At 55.1% G+C, this 22,268-nt stretch overlaps 6 protein-coding genes across 6 annotated transcripts; 4 read left to right on the top strand and 2 right to left on the bottom strand.

Moving 5' to 3' along the window:
• Positions 1-410: 410 nt before the first annotated feature.
• MRS44_003132 (uncharacterized protein) lies at positions 411-1,764 on the top strand (the record flags this gene model as incomplete). Its single annotated transcript, XM_046280799.1, has 3 exons — positions 411-616; positions 671-1,470; positions 1,526-1,764. 3 exons carry the CDS (start codon positions 411-413, stop codon positions 1,762-1,764), a joined length of 1,245 nt encoding a protein of 414 aa, XP_046137237.1.
• A 1,116-nt stretch (positions 1,765-2,880) lies between these two features.
• On the bottom strand, positions 2,881-5,267 carry MRS44_003131 (uncharacterized protein; the record flags this gene model as incomplete). The annotated part of the gene is made up of 2 exons (XM_065623105.1): positions 2,881-4,524; positions 4,596-5,267. 2 exons carry the CDS (start codon positions 5,265-5,267, stop codon positions 2,881-2,883), a joined length of 2,316 nt encoding a protein of 771 aa, XP_065479177.1.
• An 836-nt stretch (positions 5,268-6,103) lies between these two features.
• MRS44_003130 (uncharacterized protein) lies at positions 6,104-7,003 on the top strand (the record flags this gene model as incomplete). The annotated part of the gene is made up of 4 exons (XM_065623104.1): positions 6,104-6,173; positions 6,232-6,257; positions 6,298-6,628; positions 6,795-7,003. The coding sequence occupies 4 exons, from the start codon at positions 6,104-6,106 to the stop codon at positions 7,001-7,003; spliced, it is 636 nt and encodes a 211-aa protein (XP_065479176.1).
• An 8,479-nt stretch (positions 7,004-15,482) lies between these two features.
• Positions 15,483-19,188, top strand: MRS44_003129 (uncharacterized protein; the record flags this gene model as incomplete). Its single annotated transcript, XM_046282964.2, has 2 exons — positions 15,483-17,126; positions 17,338-19,188. The coding sequence occupies 2 exons, from the start codon at positions 15,483-15,485 to the stop codon at positions 19,186-19,188; spliced, it is 3,495 nt and encodes a 1,164-aa protein (XP_046137235.1).
• A 631-nt stretch (positions 19,189-19,819) lies between these two features.
• On the top strand, positions 19,820-21,177 carry MRS44_003128 (uncharacterized protein; the record flags this gene model as incomplete). The annotated part of the gene is made up of 3 exons (XM_065623103.1): positions 19,820-19,946; positions 20,172-20,419; positions 20,515-21,177. The coding sequence occupies 3 exons, from the start codon at positions 19,820-19,822 to the stop codon at positions 21,175-21,177; spliced, it is 1,038 nt and encodes a 345-aa protein (XP_065479175.1).
• A 189-nt stretch (positions 21,178-21,366) lies between these two features.
• Positions 21,367-22,258, bottom strand: MRS44_003127 (uncharacterized protein; the record flags this gene model as incomplete). The annotated part of the gene is made up of 2 exons (XM_046273535.2): positions 21,367-22,013; positions 22,063-22,258. 2 exons carry the CDS (start codon positions 22,256-22,258, stop codon positions 21,367-21,369), a joined length of 843 nt encoding a protein of 280 aa, XP_046137233.1.
• Between the last annotated feature and the right edge of the window lie 10 nt (positions 22,259-22,268).

Raw genomic sequence — 22,268 nt, 5'->3', positions numbered from 1 at the left:
ATGAGCATGATATTGTTTGAGATGAGAGTGATTTGAAATATGTCTCTTTGTTTGTCATGGCTGAGTCTAGGCCATCTCGTCGATCTCGATGTGAATAGAATGGATGGATACGAGGCTGAGGTAACGCCACAAAGACCCTTGTGGCGTTAGGGTGGGGCGCTCAGCCAGCAACCTCTAGGTTGTGTCTCATGCTTTTGACAATTGAAGCCAACTGTCAAGTTTCATCATGGCAACTACATGACCTCACGACACTTTTCTCCACTCCCTTTCACTCACTCTATTGTTTCTGTCTCTCTTTAAATCCAATTGCCATTTTCTTCTTCACATCATTGATCTTTGTGCGACTATCTCTGCTTTCGCGACACTCCGAATCGCATATCCACTCTACTCACTACAAAGCGACGAACAGGATGGCGCGCTCAAAGCAGCCAGCCGTGAAGCGCGAGGCTTCGTCCGAGTTCTTTAACAAGAAGACCGCCGCCTGGGAAGATACAAATGGCGCGCACAAGGGCTCCAATGGACACGCCGTTAAGAAGGCGGCTGATGTTGTGCCGCTGGAGCAGAATGCGGGAGTCTTCCAGCTTGTCGTGGCGGTTGCGGGCATCTATGCATCCTTGTAAGTCATGGCCAGCGACATCATGACGACTGATCAAGATACTAACTCTCCAAGCCTAACATGGGCTTACCTCCAAGAGAAGCTCACGACGACGCCGTACGGCCCGGCCGATGCCCCCGAGGTCTGGCACTTTCCCGTCTTTCTCAACACCATCCAGTCCGTCTTCGCCGCCATCGTAGGCGCCGTCTACCTCTACGCCTCGACACCGCGCAACAGCCCAGTTCCTCCCGTGATCCCCTCGCGCCGCATCCTCGCTCCCCTCGCCCTCGTCGCCTTTACGAGCAGTCTCGCCAGCCCGTTCGGATACGCTTCTCTTGCGCATCTCGACTACATCACTTTCCTCCTCGCCAAGAGCTGCAAGCTGCTCCCCGTCATGTTCCTACACATCACTATCTTCCGCCGGCGGTATCCTCTATACAAGTACCTCGTTGTCGCGACCGTGACACTCGGCGTTGCCGTCTTCACTCTGCACTCGGGCAAGAAGAGCAAGAAGGCGTCGGCGGTGCGGCCCGACGACGCGAGCACCGCCTGGGGTCTCCTCCTGCTGGGTATCAACCTGCTGTTTGACGGCTTGACCAACAGCACCCAGGACCACATCTTCCAGACCTTCCGCCCCTACTCGGGCCCCCAGATGATGTGCGCCAACAACCTCATGAGCTCCCTCGTCACCGGCGCATACCTCATCGGCAGCCCGTGGCTCGTCGCCACCGGTATCGGTGAGTGGCTCGGCATGGACGTTGCCGGCAGCGCGGGCGAGCTCAAGGCCGCTCTCGACTTTATGGCCCGGTACCCGGCCGTGTGGAGGGATGTCCTCGGCTTCGCGGCGTGCGGCGCCGTTGGCCAGGTGTTTATCTGTAGGTTTTCTTGTTCACGACCATGGCAAGCCCCAGCTGACCACTGTCATTCTAGTCTATACCCTCTCTACCTTTTCATCTGTCCTCCTCGTCACTGTTACCGTCACCCGCAAGATGTTCACCATGATCCTGTCTGTTCTCGCCTTTGGCCACCGCCTAACACAGATGCAGTGGCTCGGCGTCGCCCTCGTCTTTGGCGGCATCGGCGTCGAGGCCAGCATCGCGCGTCAGGAGAAGATGGCCAAGGAGGCTGCCAAGAAGGCGCAGCAGAATGGAAACAAGAAGGATCTCTAATTGTGTTGTGTTTTCTGTCATGTTTTTAAAGGAGGAGAAGGAGACGTTTACAACGTAGGGCTAGATCAGGCGTTCGATCACTGCATTACATTGTTTATTTACTACTACAAAGGCGCTAGAGGATTGTCAGAGTTGTGGGAAGCTCAGAGGAGCTGATTTTGGAGTTGGAAGATACACATAGACCTAAAGACGGATCTACTTACAGCCTCTCTTCTATGGCAACATTACTTAAATAAAATGCCAAACATTAGAAAATATTAGAAAGAGTTCAACAGCAGAAACATGGTCACAGAATACGCAACTTGATCATTGGAGAATCTTTTGTGATTTCACCTAGTTAGGTATGTGATTTCTCGAACCACCTGCTTCAACTAGATAAGATATCCTTCAATTCCAAAAACTCCCTCCCTGCTATAACCCAAGATAGCAGAGCCCGTCTTTCCCATCGTCATGTTTCCATCCCCCCTCCCTAGCTGGGTATTTGAGCCCTCCATGGGTCAAAGGGAGGGTTTCCTGAGCCTGAGCCATACGCCACTCCGTTTTTGTTGTCCAAGCTCAACAAAGCAAAACCAATGATGACAAAGAAACGAGTTTTTAAAAAAAGGAAACAAATGTGACAAACGACACCCAAGTCTTTTGTCTATATTACACTAACGTCTTCCTTCTGATTCAGAAAGACAATGTCGACACCGATGGAGGTGGAACCGTCCGACGCCTTGCGCTGTGCTTTGCTGAAAAACGAAAGTAGGGGGGTTGCAGAAGGTAGCGATTGATTGGTTGATTGACTGGTTGATGAGTCGATCGATCGATGATGGCGGTGACAAAGAAGATTGCTTGTTTGAGTGAGATATTTGCGTGTCGTCGTGCGTCCGGTTCAACAATGACCGGCCGTGGTTACAGGGAGCAGCCCACCCCTGCCTGCAAAAACGCCTGAAAATGCCGTGATTGTGTCGTCGAAGAGTGAGGGTGAGATATATGGCGAATACAAGAGATATAAGCGAAAGTAAGCGGACTGTGAGTTCCCCTTCAGGGGAACTTGTTAACGCCGAGTCGGACGTCCGTTCTTCCAACACGGGTTAAGGTCTAGTAAGCCAAGTCCACATTGGCTCAGCTCGATCATAGTAGATCATCGATTGACCGGATAATAGGTGCCTCGCCTCTTGTCGGGGGGCTCCGGGGGTCTGCTACCACAGCAGGGCTTCCGAACGTCGAGAATGGGTCCCGAGGGAACATTCCCGCTCGAGGGGAAAAGAGACTCTGGCTAGGAGTTGGTGGGCATTCGACAAACCGCATGCCGGCAACTTCGCCAACCTCGTGGAGTGGGTTGTTGGTCATCGTCTCGACCCGTGGGGATAGAAGAGCCTCGTCATCAGGGAACGATCCTGGCAGTGTGATGGTCCTCGTGACAGGAGCATCGTCGTACTTGGTGCTCTCTGACTTGATCGAAGGCGCTGAGTTGAACCTGGGGAACGTCATGCTCTGGAAGCCGAAGCTTGACTGAGACGGGAATCCCGGAGTGGGTGGTGGCATCATATCAGAGCCCAGACTAGGTGCCGGGGCTAGAGCTAGAGTAGGCGGCGGTGCTAGGGTTGGTGGAGATCTGCCGTGTCCTGACTTGGGCCGCTGGGGAAGACCTCCAAGCTTGAAGGGGGCCAATTGTTCCGAAGTCTGCTGCTCAACCTCTTCCATCCATGTACAGGTAGGTGGTGCGGAAGCTGGGCCTGGTGAAATGGCAAGTAGGCCGGGGGTCGAGTTCCCTCTGAGCCGGTTCGGGCTCGGGCTGAACTGGGTTTCCTTCACATCCTCAGCATGCGTAGGCAGAGGCGCTGTCTGGGGTGTTTTGGGGCTAATATCAATAGCATCAGCTGACAGAGTTAGTCGGTGCTTGGTAGGAGCACGGCCAGTACGAGGGCCATGAGCGGCTGGTCCAGATCGCTTTCCAGAGACCTCCTTCTGGAAATCCTGCAGCGAGTACATGAGCTTCATGTTGGGGCTGATCCATTGGCTCTTGCTCTGGGCCGCATAGTAAGCATCGTTGACTGTGAGCTCGGGCTTCTGGTAGAGACCGTAGGCAATAATAAGACTGGCTGATCGGCTAGCGCCCTGCTGGCAGTGAACAAGAACCTTCAAGCCAGCCCTGGTACGATCCTCGATAGTCTCACACAGCCTCATCAGATCCGGTGCAATGTCGGTGTTGTGATCCCAGGGAATATGGATATATTCGGGCTCCTTGAAGTGGGTTGCCTTGGGGGTTGTGGGCGTCTCAGCAGATTCCTCTTCCGGGGGGTACTCGAAAGCAGTGGCGAAGCTGGCTGTCGAAATGGCAGTATCGGGAACAGGGCTTTCGCCGTCAGGCGTCGAGTAACGGAAGTGCTCAAAAGTCGATCGGGAGTCTCGAAGAGACTTGCGAAGCTCGAAGGGATTTCGGACTTCTCGGGCGCAGTTAATTACTACATCAAACCGCGCAGCCTCATCTGCATTAGGCTCAGAATAGAGGTAGACGTTGTCGCCATAAATGGCAATCGGGCCATCGGGATATCCTGGAGTCTTCATATCCTCGTTGTTTTCATTGTCGCGATAGGGATCATCGTCTCGGTTGGCCATTTGGGTTCGAATTGGCGAATCCTCTTCCGTGATTGCAGAACCAAACGACGGCTTCATGATCGACTTTGTAGGTCGAAGAACCTCGGACAGGCCAGACTCGTTCCGCTCAAGAACCTTGGGAAAAGTCATGCCACCGGGTGGGCCAAAGGTAGACGACTTGAGGCCAGAGGACATATGAGGTGAGGAGCACGAGTGTTTGAGAGCGCGGCGCTGCAGCATAGGCATACCTGGCGAGGGGGGACCTCGAGTGTTGTCCTGCTGATCAAGTCGGAGGTATTGGTCTTGAGGCTCAATTGGCTCGGCTTCCGCCTCATCGCAGGGATCATGGGCTTGATGAATGATGGCGAGGAAGGCTCCGAAACCAAGGAAATGGTCGTCGTCGCAGTTGAGCTGGCAAAGGGGGGCTGGATGGAGAGACCCTTCATGTTGCGCGCCCGGCGCGGCGAGGGCGAAGTCATGGGTCGCTGTAACCGTGGGGGCTCGCTGAGCAGTGTGGTGGGATTAGCAGCGGGAAGAGCGCCGAAGCTGGTGGCAGGGAAGCTGTTGAGGGGAATGAGGTTTGTCGGAGAATCGGGGGACGAGGACGGAGACGGGTCTGAGAGAGGCGAAGAGTCGGTTGTGGACAGCGTTGTCGTGGGGGAAGAGTCGGCCGACTCTGAAGTTTGAGTTGAGGTGCTGTCATGGTGCTTGTGGGTTGGATCCGCGGGAATCATGCTCGGCCGGAGGCCATGCTGAGTGGCACTCATCATGCCAGGTCGCTTGGGTTCCAGATCGACAAACTTGGGGTCAACGAGGGTGACAGTGTCCTGGTCGGCCATGGTCTCGGCATCCAGATCAAACACTGTCATGAATGGTGGTATTTGGTCCTCGTAGGCTCTCCGGTCTGTTACGGACGGCATGGTTTTGCTTCCGTTCCGCGTTGCGGTCTGAAAAGTATGTGTGTCGTGTGCGTGGTGAATCGATGTGGGCGTTAAAGAGCCAAGTGTGCTCTTGTCGCTGACGAGGGCGTTGGCTGGAATTCCTCGGGGCGTTTCGGATAACCACGCTATTTTCCACCTGGGACAGCGTCGTTGTTGATAGATATTATGAAGTTATGTGCGCAAGTTTTCAAACAAAGCAGCAGAAAGAAAGATTGTTCCGGGCAAATAAATGAGTGGTGTCGCGGCCGAGGTGCGATCGAGAGCAAACGGTCGGTCGTTCGATGTGGATAGCGCAGCTGATCCTGTCACTGAGGGCGCGAGTGGTGGGCAGTGCTCGGTTCGAGAGCCAGAATCCTTTCAGGGTCTTGGCGGGAAAAAGAGAGGAAAATGAGCCTTGCGATAAGCGGAGGAAAAGGTGCTCCGAGAGCGAAAAAGACGACGGATTGAGGCGATAGAAACAGGCGAAGGAGTAACTATCGTCGGTCGAACCTGGGGTGTAGCAGGGAGAATAAGGAACGAGCCCAGAGCAGAGAAGTGAGACAAAGAATCGGCGTCTCGGCGAAGAGCATGCGAAGGATAGCGGGCTGCAGGGCTGGAAGTGGCGCTGTTACAATGGCAAGATCATTATTCCCTTTGCCAGGGAGACCGAGTCGTCGTCGAGGAGAGGTGAGGTGAGGTGAGGGTATACAAGGCGGCTGGGGACGGGAAAGGGAAGCGAAGGGAGAAGGAGAACAAGATTGAACGAAGATCAAAGTGAGGAGAGAAGTAAGTGAAGAGACGGGGAGTGAGGGATGAGAGGAGGAGCGGCGAGTAAGATGGATGGAGAGGAGGAGTGTGAGAAGAAAGCGAGCGCAGCGCGTCTGGGATTGGATTGGATTGAGTTTGGTTGCCAACAGACGCTGGGCCTGGGGGGGTGGATGCAACTTGACTCTGCAAGTTCAAGTTTTTGGCGACTTGGAGGCGGGCACTGTAAGTACCCTGCCTGGGCACTGGGCCTCACACTGGGCAGCGCAAGGCACACGAGTGGAGGCACAGGTCCTCTACAGGCCTGGGAGCAGTCCAGGTCCCGTCAGCTGGAGCTGGTGGAGGCGCTGTAAGAGGGCGACCGAGCGCTGCCGACAGAGCAACGGCGGCACCTAAAACATCCATCCCAGGACCAGGCCGGACCAGCCCTGGCACCGAGGCTCAGTCTTGCCTGGACGCGCCCCCTTCGGCGGCAGCGAGACGAACCCAGCGCCTGTCTGAAGCTGCTGATGTTTCCGTCGCTCCCTACGCTGCAACAGGCGCGAGGCTGGATGCATCAATGGCGGTTATGCCAGAAGAGACACAAGAGACTGGACGTGAGACGACTTGGGGGGCGGGTACAGTATTCTGGTGACCTACGGAGGAACCGTGGATCGGTTACCAGCAAGCCGAAACCAGGCAAGGGTTCCAACTTGGGGGCAGGCGGTGTCCAATAGCAGGCTACGCGTAGAAGAAAAAAGACTCCTAGAACATCCAGACCAGGGCATGTCTGCTGTAGCGACCAACAGAACAGAGCAGCCATCGAGAACAGAGCGAGCAGACAGACACAGAATCCCATCATTTCAGAGGATGACCCGATGGGGCAAGCAGCGAGGAAGGCGCTACGAGGGACCACTCACAGCCCCTGCTTCCCGTTCCGGGTTAGCCCCGGCCATGGTCTTCTGCAGCCTCTGGACGCCGCCGCTTCGTGACTGGAGGGGGCACGCAAGCACGAAACACGTCCGGGGGGCTAAATATAGAGCGGACGTCTCCTCCTCGCGCATCACCAGCGCCAGCGCTCTGCAGCGGGTCGTGGTAGGCGTCTATGGCGAGCCAATCACGGCCCGCAGGCCAAATTTGGGACTTGAGAGTTGGTTGCAAGGGGGGGAGGGCCAGGGGCGGGGGTGCAAGGTCGAGGGTTTAAATTTAAACCGCCAGTGGGCCGTGGACGGGTACCTCCTTGTTTGCAGCAACCATTGTGCACTGTGTGATCCATCCAGTGAGAGCAATTCATCCATCCATCCTGCGACGATGGATGGATAATTCAAGAGAACCGGTGCGGATAATGGGGGTAATTAGTCCCGTTAGGCTATCTGAGATCTCAACGGAACTAACAAACAACCATACAACAACACCAGCCATTTAGAAGCTCGAGACAAGACCAAACTTGCAAAATTCCAGCTCACTCTCTTGGCTATCCAACCTCCCTATCTCCATCCGAGTTATGTCGGGCAGCAGGTCTTCACATAGTCCCATAACTACAGAACACAGCAGAGTGCGGAGCACGATCTCTTCCACTCTCGATTATCGTCTCGACTCGCGCGGCGCGGTGCGCCACTCCGTAAAGCCATGTCCACATAGCCAAGAAAAACCAGAAGACCAGAGGTCCGTCCTACTACCCCGGCCCGCCGTCGCCCCGTAACCCCGTCTCATCCAAATGTTCGGTGATTCGGGCGTCTGGCGTCACAGTCACAGGTGGGCAAGGGGGTCTCTGCTCTGGGTGAGACTTGTCGCCGTCGCTCTCGCTCGCGCGGTAGTGGTCAAGGTTCATGGTCAGGGTCAGGGTCAGAGACAGAGAAAGAGAGGCTCGTCCTCCACCGCCCGCCCGCCGCCAACTATTACATCGGATGGATGCTATAGATTACTACTGCCCTGATCGAAACCCGCTGAGATTGGAACCCCAGCATGTGGCCGCTCGGGTGCACTGGCTCCCGAGTGGCCACTGAGTCGCTGGCCGGGCAGCGAGCAGGTGTCATTCAATATGATCGAAACACAGACACCCGAGGCTCGCGTGGCTTTTGTTTGGGGACCAGGCCAGGTGCAGGAGCCGGTTCCGACCAGAGGAGGAGCTGTTCTGTTGGTTGTTTGGTTGGCTGTAGCTTGTCCGTCTGTCTGTCTTTCTGTCTGTCAGAGAGAGGCCTCGTGGCTGGGTCGTTTTAGTTGCGCCACCTCGCGGCGTCTATCGTCTGAAAGCGGCTGTGGCAAGGCTTTCCAGCTGGATGCTAGTCATGCTTGGATGAATCAAGGCGCCTAGAGAAGCTCGTGGACTCGAGTGAAAGGGCGAGACCAGGGACAGCGTCTAGTTCCTCGTCTTGGAGAGGCAGCAGGCAACTAACAATACGCGCCCCAGCCTCTATACGAAGACTACCTACCAACCTACTCCATCTTGTCTTTGTACGACAGAACGACTCCGCAGTCTAGGCCAGGTGGAGGAGTCCAGCAGCAAGTCTTTAAACAGAGATTGGTCAATCTTGATCTCTCGGGGATATCCTTCAGCCACTGAGGACTTTGGACATGGCCAACACCAAAGCCGACCGGGAGTTCTTCTCCATTAGCCTCGTCTCGTCCGTCCCGTGCCTCGAGCTCGAGGCAGCCAAGCCACAGACAAGAGTGTGGCTCAGTCGGAAACCCCCTGTCTGAAAGGGGGGAAATCCTAGTTTCAGCTTCTCTGGATCGCTCACTAACACACTCCGTCTTCCCCATACCAGCTGAGTCCAGTCATGGATCCCATACTGCGCAGGAAGCAGAACAAGGCAGGAGGTGATGCTACAGTCGACACAGTAAGATTGGCCTCTTGACGATCGATGCACGTCAAATTGCTCGAGGCTCGGAGCCAGGGGCGATGTTCGCAACAAACCCACTTGGATCTCAAATAGCGACGCCTTTTTTTAGCTGAGGCGGTCGTATTCCCGCAGGGCGGGTTTCGAGACGGGACTCACAGTGAATGACTACAGTCATCTCCATCTTCCCCTGCAGGGTTCATCTGCCTCTGCTTACCACCTCCTGCCATTGCCGGAAGGCCAAGTCTGCTACAGGGCCTGTCAGAGGCAGCAAAGGTCACGACGGTTCCCTCTAGTCAGATGAGCCACCTGAAAGTTGCAGCTGTTTCTCCAGCACTGTGCTGTGTATCCTCAGGGACCCCTGGGCGCGCCATTGTCTAGCCCGAGATTGAAGCTGGGCTAGCCCGCCGATGGACGCGTTTGGGGGCGGGTCTGAATCTGAAACGAGAACTCGCCCATTTCATTCATTGCAGGGTCGCTTCGCCCTCTTGCTACGCGCAACTTCATCATCCTCCTTGAAAACTTCTCCTGTCTCCTGCTTGACTCCTGTCCTGTGATGGACGGATGGATTTGATGCAAAACGCTTGGGCGTGTCGACCGCGCCGGCGCTTGTTTCGAACAAACTGTCTTCCTACCGCCAATGCCACTGCAAGGAATATCGCGACTGGAATCCTTCAAGCTCCTTGCTCGGTTTGAACTCGGCCGAGTCGGATAGGAATTTGCCCTTTGTTTTGGGGCCACAGTTTTGTCCTCCCGAAAATCTTCTGCGTCACGCGTTGCCGATCAGGGTCTTGCCACCGGAGCTTTTGGTAGTGTAGAGGTGGCAAACACGAACGAGGTCCGCATGATCTCATAGCCTGATGAATCATTGAACGGGCTTGACATTTTGTGCTTTCCCTATGCGGAAGGGCAGGCCCGAATCCAGCGCGACCTCAAGGTTTGGAATATCCCGTGGTGCCCGTTCGCGTCCTGCCACGAGGCGACATCCTTAAGACAGCTCTTAAGATGACTCTTAAGACAAACTCTAACAGCATGGTGCCTCAGCCGGGATATCCCATGGTCGCTAAACTTGCCGGGCAGCAATACCGGGCTGGAACACCTCCTTCATGTCATGTCATCCCGTCTTGCTCTGCTTAGGCTCGATCTAGACACGCGATGCCGTGGGAACTGCTGCCCGGTGTCTATGGGGGTTACTCTACGCGGCATGGCGCCATTTCCCCAACTTGCTCACGCTGGGGAGCAGGTCATCTTCAATAATAAGAGGTTACCAAGCGCATGGATAGTTTTCCCGTACATGGGTCTTTGGTGGTATTGGCACGATTCTCCGTGTTGGAGTTTCAGGTTCGACGGAACGTCCCGAAACTCAGACCAGTAATGGCATTGCCTCCAGCAACCGTAGGGTTACAGCAGCCGCCTTTATGTAGTGACAGTGTTGTTTGTTTTTTCCGTTGACCGGGTTGGTCAGACGGCTGTCGCAGTTCAAGCGTCCCGGGATTTGTCTTTCTGTGTGTCTTGATTTTGTCTAGGGTACGGGTTCATCTTCTGTTGGCCAGTCTCGACAACCATTGTAAGCGATGAACTCTTTATTCTCGTATAGCTCATGTTTTTGATATGGCGCATGTGTGTCGAGTGCCTGAGTGGTTTGTTCCCGTGCTTTTGAGCCATTGTTGGTTGAAGTTGTCGTCCGTTGTCACATGTGGGCCTGCGTGTGAGTGCATCAAGTCTTGAGGAGTTGAGTCACTCCCACGTAACTTGGCTGTCTAACTTCCACGATCAACAAGGAAGAAGTTTTTGAGGGTATTTGTTGATCTGACCTCGTTGTGATGGCCCTTGTGAGGTGGGGAGGAAATACATGAGCCAGAGTCAACTCACTTCTAGCCATCGAGACTTTGGTTCGTCACTTAGGAGGCGCAGATGGGTAGCTAAGCCAATGCGTCGGCTGTCCGATTCCTCTCGTTATACCAATCCACAGTTTTCTATTATCGGGAGCCTGGACTACGCTATACGTTGTGCTCTTGTGTCCATACGTTTCCCTGCATGGCTTCTGCAGGTTGTTTGTGTGATACCTTTGCGGGCGGGCGCAACTCAACCATCATGTCTTCACTGGGAAACATAGACAAAAGCCATGGCACTACATACAATCTATGAGAGTTGGAGCAGCGTTCATGAGAATGCAATGCTGATATCGGCATGCTGGACGTTGCTTGATCCAAAGATATTCAGGTGGCCCGGCAGTTTGCAGTGTTAGGTGAGATGGTAATGTCGTCAGTCAAAACAGGCCAGGATGTATCGAAAGCACAGAGACTATAGATCCACGAAGTTATCTACGACAAGCCTCTACTACGAAGACAATATCAAACCATCGGCTTACTGTTGGTCTATCTGTTGGCGTGTCCAGGTGCGCCTTGAACCCGCATTTTTGTACAGGGTAGCCAGCCAAGACCATCATCACGAGGAATAGTAGAACTGAGACATGTTCCTTAGGCCCTATGTTTCGCTCGTCATCATCGTATTTAACCGGGCGTCTATATCCGGGAATGATGCTGTGTTGTCGGTTGGTATGTAGTCCGCGGTAACCGTTTCGGATGACGCTGAGGTATGTATAGACGTTGGCATACTGACACCGGACTGGAGATCAGCCGGTTGGAAATAAGAAACACCAACAGGGACCGGTCAAGCTGTTAACGATGCCCAGATACAATGAAACCTGATTTGTTTGGCACACCCCATGTGACTGCTCGAACCCGGCGCAAAGGGCTCTGCCTGATGAAGAGACAGTCTTGCTCGTCTGTATCACACAATGGGTATGTTTCCACGACTTCAACGCGCCATTGTTCCCCAGACATGTTCTAAAAACGGTTGTATAGTCAACCCGGAACGGTATCGTTATATTGAACCGGCCTGCGACAAGTTCGTCAAGCCATGCGAAGCAATGTTGGACCCAAGGGTTCACTTCCGTAAACGGCTCGACCAAGACATTCGCAGCCCAACGCGACGCAACGCGAAAGAGTTATGAGTCCGAATCCAGCCAGCACGCCATCACCGGGAAGCCCCAGGCCAGGCACCGTTTCATCTGCCGATGATGAATTTGTTTATCGACCCAAAACACCAACGCCATGCGGTTAGCGACATCGGGATAGACACGTGTGGTGAGCTACTGCGGCTCATCAGAGGTCGCCCCACAAGGATTCAACGGCAATTCGGCCTCGGGCAACTTGACTTGCAAGGCCCTGGCCTGGCGGCCGGCAGGACAGATTCAGCGATGGATGCTGTCGATATGTCGTGAAGCGCGCGGGCGCAATATCCCGTATTCAAATGCAGCTCTCATCCGCTAAACACTAGGCCCAAAGTCAATGCCTGCATAGGACCCCACAAAATAGAAGTCGAGACTGCAGAAGAGGGGGAGCCGCAATAAAAGCAAGCGAGAAACAATACTGCAGCTTGGCCGGCAAGTGGTAAGTAGACCAAGGGGGGCTGCAGTTTTACCTAGGTCGTCTTTTCCGCAATCGTAGCCTTGCAGAAGCTCGCTCGCTCGCTTGCTAGGTGAGAGCGGAGGGATATGGATAGTATGGATATGAATATGGGATAGGTAGCACGCTTAAACAGCGCTACCTAGGTATAGAAGGGGAGAAACGAAATGAGGTCGACGCATTAACGACAAACTGACATGACGCCTCGCATGCGCCGTCCCAAAGCCCGCATCGTCGGTTGCATCCGCCAAAAACCACATGAGAAAGAGAGAGCAACAGTAACAGTAACAGTCCATGGATGGACGATCTAGCGGCCAAGAGTTTCCCCGTCAGGATTGGCTCTCGAAGATCTGCGCTGCTAAGGATGGAGACGAAACCACCCACGTCAAATTAACGGCGGTCCTGTTGCAGGCCAGAGACAGGCGAACGGTCCTTTCATCGGAGAAAACGCTTCGGGACCCGGTACATGGCGCGAACAAGTAACCATCTTGGGACCACGACGGATTCTGAGCGCTGAGGGTATTCGCAGAGTGTACAAGGGGCTTCCCTGCTTGGTCCAGGTGCCGGCCTCAAGGGGTGGGGGAGAGCTCAACCAACATTGGAACTTCTAACGACAAAGAGTGGTTTACGATGACGACGACCCTTCGCTCAGACTTTGTCGGCTGTGGAACTTGGCGTCACGTCGTACCTGTCGATCACCAGCTATCTCCTGCTTGAGACCAAATCAAGAAAAGAGGACACTTGTGCGAGCCGAATGCATCCATCTCGGGATCTTGGGGTTGGAGCAATCATCTCATGTTTGTCCTCCTCCCCCTGATACCGCGCCCAGATGTAAGTACCACTGGACGATAGACGGCCCCATCTCGCATCCTACCCCCAGAGAGCCTCTGTTTCAGCACAGGGATGGCGACATGTAGTTCCGCAGAGGCGTTTCCCTCTGGTCTACGACCCGGTGGTCGAAGCTCCTACGGGCGCCCTGGCGCTATCCCTCGTTGGGCGGCGCCCAGCCTCCTCGAGCCACGAGCCGACCCCTGGAATAGTGGGCTCCTCACTCTATCGCGCTCCCATCTCTCGCTCAGGTCCCGTTTAACGTTAGCTCAGCGGGCGGTCCATCGGGCGGTTGAATCCAACGGTGGCCCATGTTCTGCCGCTAGGACGGATGACAAGGGATGAGTTGCATTCCGTACGAGAAGGGAACCGCAAAGGGGAATTGGGATAGTCCTGTTTGAAATCGGACCAGGAGCAAACGCAGCACCGGTGCAGAGACAGGATGAAAGCTCGGGTCGCTTTGGGAATGGAGCCTTTGGCGGCCCGAAGCTTTGACTTGACGGAGAGAGAGATAGAGACCAAAAAGGAGGGCATCGTCAAGAGCCGGGAGATGCAGGAGAAACTGTGGCTTCACAGAGCCGTTTCAAACAAAACCGTCGTCAACTCTCACTCGTACGTAGTGTCATCAAGCAAGGTAGCACAACATGTTGTCGACGCCGCGGGCGTCAGGGTCTCTGCAGGGGAAGGTCGGTTGCAGATCGAATTGATCCCCCCATCCCATCCCATGCTCTTCTCCTCCGATCCTGGATGGATGGATGGATGGATAAGCAGAACAAGCCATGGATCCAATGTCTGTGATGTGCGTGCTGTGCAGCAACAATCCCGACCTCGATAGCATGGTTCCGGCGCTGGGCTGGCTTGATGTCTCTGATTTTTTGCGCGAACTGCATCCACTTGCACTTGACCCAGCCAAAGCAAAAATCCACAATGTCTCTAGCCGTCTGTCCATGTCCATCCATCCCTCCATCCATTAAGGACGTCAAGTATCCATGACATGACATGACATGGGGGGCGCGCGGCTTTGTCGGGGCATTTTTTCGACGAGTCGAGTCAAGTCTAGTCAAGTAGAGTAAAGTGAAGCCGGAAACGTTGACTGTCGGCCAAGTACTCTGTACACATGGCATGCCACAATGATGGATCATTTGATGCCTTGGACTGAGCGGTGTCCTTCTCCTCTGCTGCAAGCCTCCTAAAAGAGAGAGCCCACCTGCTCGTGGCCGTCGTTCCTTGGCCAATTTGGTCAAAGGCCAAAGCTCTCGTCTCCTCGATTGCGTCTAGTCCAGCACCTTACCTGTCTATCTGGATCCTCCTCTCTTTCGCTCGCCCAACAGGGGACTGCTGTAGGTTCCAGTGGTGTTGGTGTTGGATCGAAAAAAGGGACCGTCCGTGTAGGGCCCTTGTCGACTGAGGTCCTGCTGCCCTCGCTCCTCGTTCGCCAAAGCACAACAGACAGACCCCTCCTCTTTTATCCTTTCATTCTCGTCCATTGCTTGCTCGCTCTCCTCTCGCCTCTCCCTCTTTTTTGCTGCTCTCTCTTTCGCTCGAGCGAATACTCTCTTCATCCTCTTCTCTCCTCCCCTCTCTCGTCTCGTCCCGTCTCTTTGCTCCTCGGACCCTTATTCTTCTCCTTCTCTCTCTCGCCCTCTTGGTACCCAACCTCCCCTACGGACGCGCTCGCCTTTCGCCTTTGGCAGCATCTTGAAAACTCACCTCACCGACTGGAGCTGCATTTGCCTAGCCTTCCCTTTTTTCCTCACCTTTCCTTCGACCTTTTTAGAGGCCTGGACCTCAAAAAACCACCGCGATCGACTTCGCCTGCTACCCAACCCAGCTTGGCTGTATTTTTTCTGTTTCGTTGCTACTACCTACCCAATTCAACGCCAGGTCCCCTCGACGACCCGGGAACCCACTCCATTGTGACGTCCCTCTTCTGGAATTGTCTGGTCTCCCAGGAACGCGTTTCAAGATACCGTTTGCGCTTTGACAGACACGGAGGCTCGAGAGAGGCATTCTACTGTCTTAGTTCATTGTTCTATGGGACGGCCCATGCTGAGACTCGCACTGCCGCGCTCATTGTAATCACTAATAAGAAGCCACTGCATCGGGGGTCTTGTCTCGAGGACAACAGCCCAACGGAGCTCATATATCGGACAGCGCCCAACTTGACGCAGAAAGCGGACTCTTCGACATTCAACTCCAGATCTCATCGATACCCAGGCCTCCATCGCGTCCCCGTCCCGCCCGCGCATCCAAACCTCGAGGGTGTGGATGAAGCTTGACGTCTCATCTGCAAGCACTTGCTGGGATGCTACCGAGCTGCGGTGGGCGAGACCATGACGGCAAAGGGCGGTTTCACCAGTGCGGGCCAATTGGGCCCCAACCGTGCCGAGGGTGCCCACCAGCATCTGCCCATTCTCGCTGCACCCAGCGACTCGTCCAGGCCTGCCCATCAATCTGAACCATCTCCATCTTCTGCTGCCCTCGTCAACCCGGATTTGCACCGTCAGAGCCACAGCTCGTCTAAGCTGCCCGCCTTTCGCTTCACTGACCGAAGGGCCAGCAGTGGAAATAGCGCTAGCAAGACTGACACACCCCTGTCCATCACCATCACCACTGCCCAGCGCAACCACAACCGGATCCCCAGCCAGGACCTGAAAAACAACAACAACAATAATAATACCACCACCACCACAACGTCAACCACCGACGGCAGTCACAACCTCATCATCGACGCATCCACTGGCACTTCGACATCGGCTTCTCTCGCCCCCGCCACTTCGCAAAACACATCAGCGGCGCTCCCGCTGCAGCCGTCTCTCGCGCTCCACGCTCCCTCTCCGCCTGTCTCACCCAATCCGGGCTCCAGCGTCGCCCCGGCCTCTGTCTCACACCCGGTCCCGGGCGCACTCCCATCCACAGCATCAGCAGATCCAGGCCCATTGGCGCCCCCGAGCACTTCTGCTAGTGGACCAGTCGCGGCGCCAGACATTTTCTCAGCACCAGCGACGGCCCCGGCGACGACCCATTCTAACCCTTCTCACCCGACAACGCATCACCACGACGAAAAACACGCCGACACTGCATCAGTCTCTGCATCTGCATCTGCATCTGCGACCATAATCGCCTCCGCGAACACAACATCGCCCACTGAACTCTCGCCCACCGACGACGTCTCACCGCCGCTTTTGCGATCGCGTTCCAGGGCCTCTTCCTTTCAACCCTCGTCAGACGTCTCGGTAGTTGAGCCTTCACCCCAGGCGAAGCGTCCCGCATCCGTCCCCGACGCACCTGCACCTGTCCAAGGCGACACACTCTCCCCGCATCTCTCCTCCAACAAGAATCGGACCCGACGATCCTTGGTATCTCGCAGATCAACAGCCGCCGCGGCCTCCACTGGCCCGCCACTTTCTTTGAACGCGGAACGCCTGCACGCCATCGAGGCCATCGAGGCCGCCCAGGGTGCTCACGCTTCCTACCCCTCCTCATCCGACGGCGGTTCAGCCAAGGGTTCTCCTTCCTCTGGTCAGCGAGAATTGATCTTGCCCAAGACGTTGTCCAAACCGAGCTCGATCGATGAGAGGCGAGCGTCCCTCTCGCAGCGACCTCCAGTATCCTACCGGCCGCCTCTCAGCGTCAGTAACAATACCGAGCCGCCGGCCTCGAATCCCGTTCGCGTTCCCCCGATCCGGGCTTTTCGCTCATCGGGCTCTCGCAAGAGCCTCACCCTCGATATGAACTCGAGGTCGCGCTACTACGATTTTGGGGATGACGGCCCCGACTCCAACCATGACCAAACTCTGCGCGCCCTAGAGGGCAGAGCCGACCATGATGTTTTGCATTCGGCACCTGCTTTTTCGAACCGACACGACGCCTTTGACAACGATGACACCGGCGACGTTTTCCTCAAGATTGCCCGTGAGGAGGCTTCCCGGCGACAACCGGATGAGCAGCCTGCGGATGAGACTCGAAGTGTCGTGGTGAGTAAATTCCTTTTCCTGCCAACCCATTGTCTTACGCCCATGTGATGGTCCATGCGTATCTGTTCCGGCGCATGGGCTCTTGAGTCGCGAGAGACTGAGTTAGATCCACTGAGATAAGGAAATTCTCATATGTGTGCTCACTTGTCTCGCTTCTGAAACCGTACCCGAGCGTTGCCCCTTCTACTTGACCCAATACTAACTCGACTAGTCACGATCAACACGATTCTCCCATCGCCGACCACTATCCAACGTTGTTCCAACCCGCCAGCCCTCTTCACCTCCCCAGGTGCGGCGTCGCCTTTCTGACCAGCAGGAAACGTCCCGGTCAAGGGGCTACGACGACGAGAGAGCCAGTGAGGTCTCTCGCATGTCTACTTACCGGTCATTGACGAGGGATAAAGCCGCATCGGTACATCCTGGAGAGGATTTAAGTCGCCGATCGACCATCCGGCCATCACCGGTGACGCCTCGATCGATAGCCTTCCAGGAGCCCAGCAACGATACGACGTCTCGCCGACGTCCCTCAGTCACCGACAACTCGAACTCGAACGGGCAAACGCGCAGTTCCACGTATAAATCTGCTCTGGGACACCACAACAAGACGTATAATTCGTCCCCGCTAGTTCGATCTTTCGATTTCCAGCGCCAACCAAACCAAGAGACAAGTAACGGGCCCGAAGGAACAGAGTCCACTTTGTCAACCACAGCACCCTCAACGGTGTGGGATGAGCTTGACGATCTTAAGTCTCGGATTCACCGTCTGGAATTGACAGGCAAGCTCCCGTCAACATCGGGCGCCGCTGTATCAAGACTATCAGATGAACGACCACCAACAGCAACCACAACGGTAACCACCATCTCCTCATCACCTAAGCGAGTTACCAACGGTAATCAGAACGCGGACGCTGTTAGCACCACGTCTTCGCACCGAGAATCACACCCGATCCTACACTCGGCCCTTGCCAAATCCAAAGCTCTGCTTGATGCCGAAGTATACCGGGCCCTCGAGGCTGCCGCCAACGATGCCATGGCGCTTTCTTCTATGATGGGAACCGTCGGCCAGCCCGGGCCAATCTCGAGCGGCGCCAGCACCATTGGTTCTGGCACAACCGTGACTGATCGCCAGTTGAGGCGGAAGGCGGACGGCGTGTGCCGGAGCTTGACAGAGCTCTGCCTTGCGCTGGGCGAGGAGGTGACACAAACGCGACCACGGCAGTCGGTAGAGGCTCCCCCGCCTGCTCAGAACGACGCACCGACGACACCGACGGTCAACAAGACATTCACCGGCTTCACACATCAACGTCGACCGAGTCTCTCAAACACCGAGCAGGCCTTGGCAAGGGCGAATACTAGTCCTCGAGCCATGTCCAAGTTTGAGGAGAGGAGGCTCAACATCCTCAACGGAAACTCGCTCCCTGCCTCTCGTGTGTCAAACTCTACGCCATCTACTCCACTGGAGCCAATTTCGCAGCGAAGATCTTCTCTTTTGGTCGCCCGGTCTCGCCGGGCAGGCACTGAGGAGCCAGAAGATGGTAGGAAGTCGTCTCTATTGCTGAGAACTCGACGCGCAGGAACCGAGGAACCTGACGAAGGCCGGAGAACCTCCTTGTTTGTCCGCGGCCGGAGAGGAACAGTTGGCGACGAGAGCGAAGACGAAATGAAGTTCAGATCGCCTTCGCGAGCACACACGGATCTCAACGCGATTCGGACAGTGACACATGATGCGACGCCACAACAAGCGTCTGACACTACTTCAGCCATTCCCCGCCGACGATTCGCCTCTTCCAACCTTACTGTTTCCCGGCTAGCGACGCCAGCGACTAGTATGGCAACGCCCCCTCGGAGATATCTAGAGAGATCCACTCAGCAGGATCACAACAACAACAACAATAATAACAACGCGGTGGCTGACAAGCTTGCCGAGGATCGCGGACAACGCTACATGTCGCTGGGACAGACGACGTTGATCAACCGAACCGGCAGCATGATCAGGAGGCCGAATCGAGACAGCATTGTTGCGTCTGCCAACCCTTCTACAGCTGCTGGCGGCTACAGATGACGCCAATGACAACGATTTGCATTGACTTTACGATTGTACTATTACACTATACACACAGTTTATGTTTCGACCGCAGGACGTGGCTATTTTCTTATATTCCGCTTTGGACGGGAGGCACCCCGTTTCCTTTTCTGTCGCATTTGATTCGGCTTGACGATTCATGACGAGCAGGTCCGTCGACAAGTCGATGGCTGCTCAATCCCAGTGTACATACCTACGCTGTTACCCACCAGAAGAGGCACATACATACACAAACACAAGGAAGACGAAATAAGCCCACAAGAAAAAGTTGTATCATGGAGTTGGGATGGTTGTCTTTGAAAACGGCGCATCACAGGGCGGCATGGTGAAGAAACCCCCGCGGCTGTTCGTCTGTCTCTTGGAGGCGAAGGCGACGGCGCACAAGAGGGGGAATGCAATGGGACCAGGATAAGCATATGGGTACATGCCAGTTAGTCTAATGTATGATATGGCTCGGTCGTGGCAATCACGACCTGTCTTTTGATGGTTCATTTGATGCACTCTTTTGTCTCTGTGATGTGTGAAGACATTGGCTTCTCTTGAATAACGATTGTTGAGAGGATTTATAAACCACGCGTATAAGCGAGATTCCTCACAAAAGACTCTAAACATGCGTATAGTGTTATTGGCTTCTCAATTCATATCTTTCGATATATCATGGCTCTATGTGTCCAACTTCGGCTATGAGGCTGGCAGCCTAGAAACCGCAGCGAGCGCTGAGTCAGGCCGAAGTGAAGGTACTTAGCCCCACCATCACCACAATTCTCCCATCTTAACAAAGGGCTTGATGCTCTCTTTCTACACAATCAAGCTGAAAAGGTTACCCTCGCCTGTTCCTCTCTCAGGCCGAATCGTCTTTCAAACCCCAAGAACTCACCATACATCCTTGGGTCATCCAAGTGCTATAAACCGTCTCAAGACATCTCTCTCGATTCAGCCCACAGCTTTCACACAACGAACAGGCAGCATGGCTGACAACCTCCGAGAAGATGCGCAAGACGCATCACTCCTAGAGCTGGAGGAAAAGGCTCAAAGTAGTGCTTCGAAAGGAAGGGGTGACAGAGGACGGGGAAAGGGTCGAGGTGGTGGTGGAGGTGGACAGGGAAGGGAGGTTCAGGTATCAAAGGCCTTGTCGAAGCTGTTGAGACATCAGGCTGGGAACGCGGGCATTCAGCTTGACGATGAAGGATATGCGCCTCTGAATTCAGTGGTAAGTGAAACTTAGCTCGACTGGTGATGGCTGTCGTATAGACTGCCGTGAACATGCTTCACTCGGCTCCGGACACAGTTAACACATTCTCACAGCTCGCATGGGGTCCGCTGCGCTCTCTCAAAGTCACATTGGATGATGTTCAATCCGTAGTCGCTTCCAACGACAAGCAGCGCTTTACTCTCAAGCCCAACCCCAGCACAAACCCATCCCTATCAACCACATCAACTTCACCTGAGGACTACCTCATCCGCGCCAACCAGGGTCACTCGATTAAGCTCGAGTCAGCGGCTCTATTGGCACCCATCACCATCGAGGCCGGAAACGTGCCTGACCGCGTCCTGCACGGCACATTCTTTTACTTTTGGCCAAAAATCGTTGAGACGGGGGGCTTGAAGCCCATGAACCGCAACCACGTGCACTGCTCAACAGGAACCCCCGAGGAGGGTGTAGTGAGCGGCATGCGCAAGGACGCCGAGCTGGTCATCGAGATTGACGTCGAGGCGAGCCTGAAGGAGGGCGTCAAGTGGTGGATGAGCGACAACAGCGTCCTGCTGACCGAGGGCGACGAGCAGGGCATCCTAAGCTCCAAGTTTTTCAAGCTGGCGACGGGCCGGACTGTTGATGTCGGCGTGCTTTGGCAGGATGGAGAGCATGTTGCTGATCTGCCCAGCGGGTTGAAGATTAGGCCTCCTTTTAACAAGGGGCCTCGTGGGGGTGGAAGGGGAGGAAGAGGAGGGAGACGAGGTGGTTCTTGATGGAGGGCCTAGAGAATCAAAACTACGTGATTGCTTACATGGTGATGCATTATTTGAAAGGTGGTCGTGAATTCATTTACTAGCTGCGGCTACTCTCCCGTGATCTTTGCCCTTGACAGCTATGACATGACTCTCGCAGCTCTCCAGCGCTCCTAGCACAACAACAACAACAGTATATACCACAAGGCCTCAGGTCTGGCTTGTAGTCTTGCCAAGCAGCGCTTCCTTGGCCAGCAACTCCTGCTCGAGCCACTCAAGCACCTTCTCGGCGACGGCGTCCTCAGCCTGCTGTCGATCAGCGTAGCCTCTCACGGCGCCCACATTCTCGGGGATCCGTCCATCGTTTCTAAAGATTGGGCGGCCTCTCCAAGTTTCCCCGTACTGTTCGATAAAGTACTCTGGAATTCCATAGTTCATTTGGCCGGCGAGAAGGGCGACCCGCTCACGGATCAAGGGGGTACTGCTGGAGGCACCGCCGGTCTGGGGAGGCGCAGCGATCGTGGAAACGCCTCCGTCCGAGTTGTCCTCTTCAGCCTTGACTCTCGTGCGGGAGGGAGAGCCCTGGTTCGTGGAGGCAGGACGCTTGTTGCCCCGGGTGCTCTGGATATAGCTGTAGGCCTGCATGGCGGCGAACTGCTTCGCCTGCTGCGCCTTCTTGAACGTCGGTGGATCCTGGCCGGCCTCGTAACCGTATCCTTCCTGAGGGAACGTCTGGCTGTACCAGGGGAGGTGGCAGCTGACGCGGGAACGTTGGAGACTGACCCCATGGGCGACGACGTTGAAGGTCTCACTGGGCAACCAGTGCGGGAGGGGGTGTTTGTTCTGCTGGCAGAAGGCTGAAGCGTGTTAGTCAATGTGTAAAGAGGTAAAGAAGAGATCAATTACTGTTCAGAGTGCTGATCCAGTTCCCTTCGGTGACATCAGGCTCTGGGATGAGTGAGATGAGGGACGAGATAGCGGTGATTTGCTGCTGGCCCAACTGCGCAGGCAAACCAGTTTGTTCCTCCTCCGCCTTCTTCTCCTTGGCAAACTCAATGAGGAGATCCCAGGGGATACCCCCCTGGATGGTAGACGGAGCCATGGTTCGTGGT

The sequence above is a fragment of the Fusarium solani genome, assembly GCF_023522795.1.
Source record: "Fusarium solani strain SB1 chromosome Unknown bctg00000001, whole genome shotgun sequence".
NCBI classification, from domain to species: domain Eukaryota; kingdom Fungi; phylum Ascomycota; class Sordariomycetes; order Hypocreales; family Nectriaceae; genus Fusarium; species Fusarium solani.
This window is presented reverse-complemented; position numbering and strand designations above follow the sequence as displayed.